Here is an 8,007-nt window from a genome sequence, read left to right as displayed (position 1 = left end):
CGACACCAAATGCCCGGAGCGGAGCCGGGCCGAGCCGGGCCGGGCCGGGCCGGGCCGGGCGGGGAGGGACGCGCGGCCCCACGCCCGCAGGACTACATTTCCCATGAGGCAGCGCTGCCGCCGCCGGAAGTGTGTTGTGGGCCGAGGGTTTGTGGGAAGTAGGGCCTTTCCTTTCCGTCGCTGGGCGCCATCAGGTGAGGGCCGGTCCGCTCGCGGCCTTTCCCTCAATCCGCGCCCATCCCGCGATCCGGGCGCCCATCCGCCCGTCCCCGGCTGGGACGGGGCTGCTCCTGCGGCGCGGGGCCTGTGGGAGGCCGGTGGAGGAGGGCCCGCGGGCCGCGCCTCGGCGGGGCGGGAGGGGAGCGCGGCAGCCCGGTGGCCCTGGCGCGGCAGAGCGGGTGCGGGGCGGTGGCAGACGGCGAGCCCCGGATCGCTCCGGGTTTGCGGTTTGATCGCGGGGGTTTTCTGTGCCATCAGGCCGTGAAAAGGTGGGGTGGCCGGGGGTGGGAATGGATGAGCTGGGCAGGTTCAAACAAGAGGGGTACCCAAAATCACACCCGAACTGTTCGTGGCGTGTTTTTAATGTAAATAAAGTGAGCTGCGTGTGTCTGATGGTGAGCTGGGTGGGGGCTTGATGGAGATCAGGTACACGTGCTGATTGCTGCGGGTGTGTAAGGCCTCAGAGGTTTTTAGGAAAACAGCAGTAAACATGATAACAAAATAAAGTAATAGGTGATTTTTGAAACGCCTTCAACTATTAAGACATATTCATTTGAGACATATTCATATTATATTCCTATAATTAAGACATACTCAGCTCATAAGAGTGAGTTTGTAATAATCACTGCTTTCATAAGAACGAAATGTGACCTGTAAGAACTTTGTCTTGATCCTTGGCTTTGCTGAAGTCTATACAAACTATCCCCGATGGTGCCCAGCAGAAACGATTTTTTAAAAATAACTTTATCAAAACCCACAGGGCATCTGTGGAGCAGAACACAAATGTCAGCAGCAGTAAGATACTGAGCTATGACACTTCTTTTTTAGTGTGACACGGTCAGTAGTGCCTCATTTTACTCCAAGCCCAGTTTCAGCAGATGTGGAGGAAGGCCTTGTCTCTCCTGAGGTGTGGGAGGCACGGTGTGAGTAGCTCTAAGGAAGCAAAAGTCCCATTCCAGCTCATTTCTTGAGCAACTTAAACTTCCACTTTCCAATAAAACTGTTAAGTTTTCACTTAGAAGTACAAACTTGACTGCAGTCAGAGTTTGCATTGAAGGCCACGCTCCCCACAGTCCTTGATGGATTTGTACGCAAAACTCAATTCAAATGTTACTTGTTGGGTTTGGCAGTATCAGACATTGCGCTGCTGAAAGTTTCTCAGTTGAGGAGTTTAACCCTCCAGAATGAATAGAAGAGGAAGAGAATTGCTGGAATGGTGCCTGCAGGGTGTCATGCTGGAGGCTGCCAGGTGTGATCCGTGTTCCCAGATGTGTCAGTGGTAGGAGGGAGCGTGGGAGCTCCCTGTCTTTCAGCGCTGCTCCGTGAGAGATTTGGTGCAGTGCCCCGCTGGAAGATGTTCAGACTGGGAGTTGTTCCTGGTGCGCTGTTTTCACTGAGCTCTCTGTCCAGCAGGTAGACAGACATGGGTGCCTACAAGTACATCCAGGAGCTCTGGAGGAAGAAGCAGTCGGACGTGATGCGGTTCCTGCTGCGCGTGCGCTGCTGGCAGTACCGCCAGCTGTCGGCCTTGCACCGCGCCCCGCGCCCCACGCGGCCCGACAAAGCCCGCAGGCTGGGCTACAAGGCCAAGCAAGGTAAGGGCACGCACAGCTGAGGTCCCTGTGCCTCACAATCAAGTGACATGGCTTCCTTTGGTGACGGCAGAGTGGCAGAGTCGGAAAGTGGAGTATCCCCCAATAAACTGAAGTGTCCTGTATGAAGTGAACAGAATATCGTAAATGTCCTCAGTTGGTAGCAGTGCCCACAGCATAACACCTTAACTTCACTTAATTTCACATCTGTGCCCTCGGTTGCTGTTCTGGCAGGTAAAGATCAAGTGGGCTTTGGCCTCAGTTTTTGTTCTTGTGCAATGTTAGTGCCACACAATTGAGCAGGGGCTTTAGTATTCTAGGTTTGGGGGATGGCCTTACTCTACCCAGGTTTTGTCATCTGTTACTTTGACTTTTTTCAGGCGACTGAACTGTGACCTTCTAGCACCTTGAAAAGAGCTACAAGAGATCTAGATAGAGACTTGCACAAGAGCATGTAGTGACAGGACCAGGGAAATGGTTTCAGACTGAAAGAGCGGGTTTAGATTAGATACTAATAGATACTGGGAAGAAACTCTACTGTGAGGCTGGTGAGGAACAGGAACAGACCACCCAGAGGAGTTGTGACTGCCACATCCATGGCAATGTCCAAGGCCAAGTTGGATGGCGCTCTGAGCAAGCTAGTCTGGTGGAAAGTGTCCCTGTCCGGAACTGGATGATCTTTAAGGTTCCTTCCAACCCAAGCCATATTATGACTGTATTGCAGCTGCATGCACTTGGGCGAGATGATGAAGTTTGTACTGTCATTGAAAAGCAGATACTGGTCAGGGAAAGAAATGGGAAAAGTGGCCATCCATGTGCAACTTGTGAAAATCCATTTAAAAACCTAGTATATTTATTCACAAAGCAAATAAAAAGCTAGGACTTGACACTTCTGTCATGTCTGTCTAGCTTTGTCATTTCTCAGTGACCAGATTTCAGCAGTGTTTGTGGATGGCTTGTGCTTCAGTACTTTTTGAGTGCTGCCATCTGAATTGTGCAGTTTGAGTAGTGGTTTTGTGGGGTTTTTTTAATGATTGTATTATAGTATAGTTGTAGCTGATCTTTGTTGGTTTAGGACTGCATAGTGGTTTGGAGCCAAAACCAGTTGCATCAGGATATCACTTTCCTTACTCAGTTGTAATGAAAATAACAAAACCATCTTGCACTATCCTCCTCAAGTTGTATATTTTGGTAAAAATTGGCGAAATGACTTAGCGTTGCAGCACTTCATGTAAATTTTGAGGGATTGGAAATGCAGTACAGGAATGAAAATTGCTGCTAGAAGTGCTGTGGTTCTTAAGCCGCTCTTTGTTCTAGGTTACGTTATTTACCGTGTCCGCGTTCGCCGTGGAGGCCGCAAACGCCCCGTCCCCAAAGGTGCAACCTATGGCAAACCTGTGCATCATGGTGTCAACCAGCTCAAGTTTGCCCGGAGTCTTCAGTCTGTAGCAGAGGTGAGTGTTTTGGTTACTGCTCACAAATTTGCGTTGGAAAGTTTTAGGCTGTAAAAGCTGAAAATACTCAGAGACAAAAAATACAGAACCAAACCAGCTGTTTTGTTAATAAACTGTTAGTAAGATTTTGAATAATGGTGGCAGGAAAGCAGCAGTCTTGAAAAACTATTGAGACAATAAAAAAATATTCAGACTCTTAAAATGGGGCCTATGGGAACCAATTGAGTGGTCTGGTGAAGTTCATACTTCTCAAGTATGCCACAATATTTGTTATGAAAAACATGTAACTAGTCTGAGCCACAGTAAAATAAAGAGCTGGGCATGAGAAATAAGAACTTGCACGTGCTAAGGTGTGGATCACCAGCTGTAGGTGATGGTCCTTTCACAAAGTACACGTGAGTTCCTGTCCTAAAGCCTGTAGCACCTGTTTGTGTAGTGCTGCCCAGCACGCTTAGCTGTATTGCAGGAGCTGAAGGCAGTGTGCCAGAGACCTTCTGCTTCTTGATAAAAAACTGGTACCTCACAAGCACACAGCTTGGTGGTTAACTTATTTTTAGGTGAGATCTTGTTACTGAAATACTCAAAATGTAAACTTCGGTTTGATGAGATCTTGTAAGCTTCATTGCTATCACAGTTGTAGTCTGGAAGAGATGGAGTTCTCACCTTTACAAAAAAAACCCCTCTTTCAGTGGGTTAGAGATAATAGCAGGCTGCATTCTCAAACTAGGCATTGTGGAAGAAGGGTTAGTGTCACTTCTTTTCCATCTTCCAGCAGAAGACTTTTCTGTTCTCAGGACTTTGAAAATATTGCTGAGTGACTTCTGCAAGTTGAATATGATGGGATTTTTTTTCAGGGAAAAAATATAAATGGGTCATGCTTATTTAAGAGAAACACTGGTGATGAGTTTGAATTAAAAATGCTGTTCTGTTTTCAGTGCTGATGGCACTCTCTTCATATGTGTTATTCCCAGATACCTGATGGCTAATCACATGCTCACTTAGGAGAGCTATAGAAGGGGTGATTTGCCCTCAGTTTTAGCTTCAGATTTTCTGAATCTGACACAGTCTTTCCAGAAGACTTAAATTTTTCAGATTACAGAAATGCAAAGCCTCAGTTGGAACTCCCATCCTCGAATAGAAGCTGGTTGAGGGTGATTGGTGTTCTGATATTTCATACAGGTGTTGCTCTCACACTAGAATAAAAGGACTTGAAAAGATGTTATTCCGTGTGCAGAAAATAGTCAAGCTCTTTAGGAAAGCCTGTAACAATAGGTTAAAATCACACTGGGGAAGAAGATGAATGGGTTCCATTGGTTCATGCTTCCTCATGATGATAAAGTCCTACAATTAAACACACTTAATGTGTTTTAAATAAACTATTCTTGACAGGAGAAGCAGATTGAGTTGCATAATTGCTATTTTCTGCTTTATTTTGTTTTCCAAACTAAGATTGTGTCTTCCTAACCACGAGTGAGGGTAGGAATAGCACACACTAATACACCAGCAGTGGTACAAAGATTTGTTGCATCAGCTATCCCTTTACTCCTACCAGTACAGGCTTACACTCTGCAGAAATTTCTTTCTCCCCTGTAGCTTTGGATGTGGAAATTAATCAGTCTTTCATAACTTCTCATAAAAGATTGTTCCGTCACCCCAAGTGCAGCTCATGCTCTTCATCTTCACGTTGAATTTATTTTTAACATTGTGTTTTTACTGACTGGGTGCTTCTGTGTACACAGAGTTCTTTCTTTTGTCAACCGAGCACCTTCCTGCTCATGGTCTTTAAAACCTGTTTCATGCAGGAATCCAGACAGCCTTTTTTTTCTGCATGAAGAGTGCCCTGCATCCATGGTTTTACAGCCCGTTGCATTTATTTTTTTCCTCCAGGAACGTGCTGGCCGTCACTGCGGCGCTCTGAGAGTCTTGAACTCGTATTGGGTGGGTGAAGATTCCACTTACAAGTTCTTTGAAGTGATCCTGATCGATCCCTTCCACAAGACCATCAGGCGGAACCCCGATACCCAATGGATCACCAAGCCCGTCCACAAGCACAGAGAGATGCGCGGGCTGACGTCAGCCGGGCGCAAGAGCCGCGGGCTGGGCAAGGGCCACAAGTTCCACCACACCATCGGTGGCTCGCGCCGCGCCGCCTGGAGACGGCGCAACACCCTGCAGCTGCACCGCTACCGCTAACCCTTGTAAACGTGGCCATCTAATAAAGATCCTGCAGGTTGTTCAACTTAACAGTGCTTCTGCTGCTTCTTGCGTTGTGTGGATAAGCGTAGAGTTCTCCTGCAGTTCAGGTGTTTCCATATTTTGACGGGCAGTTGAAAATGTAATTTGATACTTGTGGAGATTGTAGGCCCCGAGTATAGAGTTCTGTGATGGGTTTCACTTTTGATAACGTGGAAGGACGTGTGCAGTGTGTATTGAAAGTCCAGGGACTGGTCCATGTTCTTTTTTCTCTTGGTCTGAGTTTATTTAGTTGCTGTTTGTAGGTTGGGGTCTCTGTTTGTCCAGTGCTTGGACTGAAGGCCAGCTTTGATCTTGTGCAATGAGATGTAAACTGAAAGTGCTCATTTATATTTTATGGGTAATTAAATACTAATGGCTATTTCATTTTTCAAGTTCTGGTTTTTTGTACTTCAGTGTCAAACCAGCTCTTAGGCCTTCCAGCTACAAACATTGTCTAAATCAGCTAAGCACAGAATGGAAATGTAAAGCTTGCTCTCTTCATTGCAGTGCACAGTATTAAAAATGTGGGCATATTGCAAAGAATGACAAGGTTTTAGGCTGAACAATAAAAAACTGACTAGAGTAGTAGGTAAGGCATTTGCCAAGATTGAGGGGGGACAGTTTCTGAAACCTTGCAGACACCAGAAAAGATACCAGAACAGAAAACATGCATCTGTGTTAAAGAGCTGCATTCTGATTTACTCTGCATGGTTAGGTAGTAGAAATAAACACACTTGGGTAACAGTTACAGTTGAATATATTTAGACTACTTTTTGTGAAATCACAGTGTGACCTTTTCACTATGAAGTCTGTTTGCACATGAAGGCTGGGAGATTAAATGCAGGTTGTGGTAAATTAGGTGGATGGCTGTTGTAGCTTCCACAGATTCTGTATTCTATCCATTAGTATATAATATTAGTGACAGGAAAAGAGGTTGATAGAAGGCTGTGAAGAAGGTTGACAGAAGTAGCTGTGTCTTCCTGGAACTTCACCTTGGGATGTGGAATGGTTTTGGGTTGTTTTTTTTTCCTGAGATTTAAAACATGTCAAGATTCTCCCTTCTGAGAAATTCACTTAATACTCCAGTTTAGGTTCTTACAGGAGGGTGTAGTCTAAAGAAGAGACATTTTGTCAGTGTGTTCTCAAAGCCAGGAATTACAGCTCAAGGTGGCAATTTTTTGATGGCATGGGTTTTTTTATTCAAACAAGAAAAATGCAAAATAATCTGTTAAAAAGTGGTAAAGGTATCTGCTCTAAACATGGGAGATTTTTATAGCCTCTCCTTTAAAGTATCACTGATGTTCTTGAAAGGTAGTCCTGTGATGTAGGACAGGAAGTTCCTCAGAGCAAATTTCATGAGTGAGGTCTCCCCTGAGCATGGAGGGGGTTGTTGCAGAGGGGGGCTGATCTATCTCCTTGTAGATTCAACAGCTTCAGGTAGTGCCAGTATGGCCAGTGTGTCCATTCCTTTGGAATTATTTTAGATAACAGAGTAGGAATCAGGATCTCCCCTTGGCATGGAGGGGGTTGTTGCAGAGGGGGGGCTGATCTGTCTCCTTGTAGATTCAACAGCTTCAGGTAGTGCCAGTATGGCCAGTGTGTCCATTCCTTTGGAATTATTTTAGATAACAGAGTAGGAATCAGGCTCTATTTTTAGAGCCCAGCTTTTTAATTCATTAGCTGTACAGAGCATGTTTGAGCAACATGGTCTAGAAAAAGGTATCCCTGCCCATGATCTTTAAGGTTCCTTCAAACTCAAATCTATGATTGAGGTCTCCCCTGAGCATGGAGGGGGTTGTTGCAGAGGGGGGCTGATCTATCTCCTTGTAGATTCAACAGCTTCAGGTAGTGCCAGTATGGCCAGTGTGTCCATTCCTTTGGAATTATTTTAGATAATAGAGTAGGAAACAGGCTCTATTTTTAGAGCCCAGCTTTTTAATTCATTAGCTGTACAGAGCATGTTTGAGCAACATGGTCTAGAAAAAGGTATGCCCATGATCTTTAAGGTTCCTTCAACTCAAATCTATGATTTTTTAAGGTAACAACTTCATGACTGGTGATACTGTACTGGGGGTTGTTAAACTTTTTGGAACCCTTGCCATCGATGGGGGAGGGTGACAGCAGGTGACAGGGCAGTCAGCACTAATGCTGTGTCATTTGCCAGCTTTCAAACCTTGCAGCACGTGGCAGGTGTCCTCGGTGAGACCTACTTCAGGTTGGCCCTTGTGGTCCTGTAATTCTTTGAACTTTAAAAGAAAATACGATCCCCTCTGAAATTTATTGAAAGCTGCTGATGACTGTATCTAAAAGGGCATAGTATCTAGCAGACCAGTGAAGGAATTTGAAACAGATGGTGGTCCCTTCAAAGGATGCTCTGGGTATGTACAGCTCATTCCAAGTCTTCAAGAAGTCAGATTGCCTCTGTGTCTTTCCACATTGGAAGTGTCTCCTGCTCTTAAACAGGATTTTGGGTTTGAAGGGACATCACTGTGCAGAATTTATGTGAA

The 8,007-nt window shown here is 45.5% G+C and overlaps 1 protein-coding gene across 2 annotated transcripts; it reads left to right on the top strand.

The window, feature by feature from the left end:
- The first annotated feature begins 61 nt into the window (after window positions 1–61).
- RPL15 (ribosomal protein L15) lies at window positions 62–5,509 on the top strand. 2 transcript variants are annotated; one of them, XM_039710478.1, is made up of 4 exons: window positions 62–194; window positions 1,633–1,814; window positions 3,129–3,265; window positions 5,153–5,509. In XM_039710478.1, the coding sequence occupies exons 2-4, from the start codon at window positions 1,643–1,645 to the stop codon at window positions 5,456–5,458; spliced, it is 615 nt and encodes a 204-aa protein (XP_039566412.1). In that variant the 5' UTR covers window positions 62–194; window positions 1,633–1,642; the 3' UTR covers window positions 5,459–5,509. The 2 variants fall into 2 exon arrangements, with proteins under 2 accessions (XP_039566412.1, XP_039566405.1); XM_039710471.1 differs by having other exon boundaries at window positions 1,630–1,814.
- The last annotated feature ends 2,498 nt before the right edge of the window (window positions 5,510–8,007 follow it).

The sequence above is a fragment of the Passer montanus genome, unplaced genomic scaffold, assembly GCF_014805655.1.
Source record: "Passer montanus isolate IOZ18808 unplaced genomic scaffold, ASM1480565v1 scaffold10, whole genome shotgun sequence".
In the NCBI taxonomy this organism is placed as follows: domain Eukaryota; kingdom Metazoa; phylum Chordata; class Aves; order Passeriformes; family Passeridae; genus Passer; species Passer montanus.
This window is presented reverse-complemented; position numbering and strand designations above follow the sequence as displayed.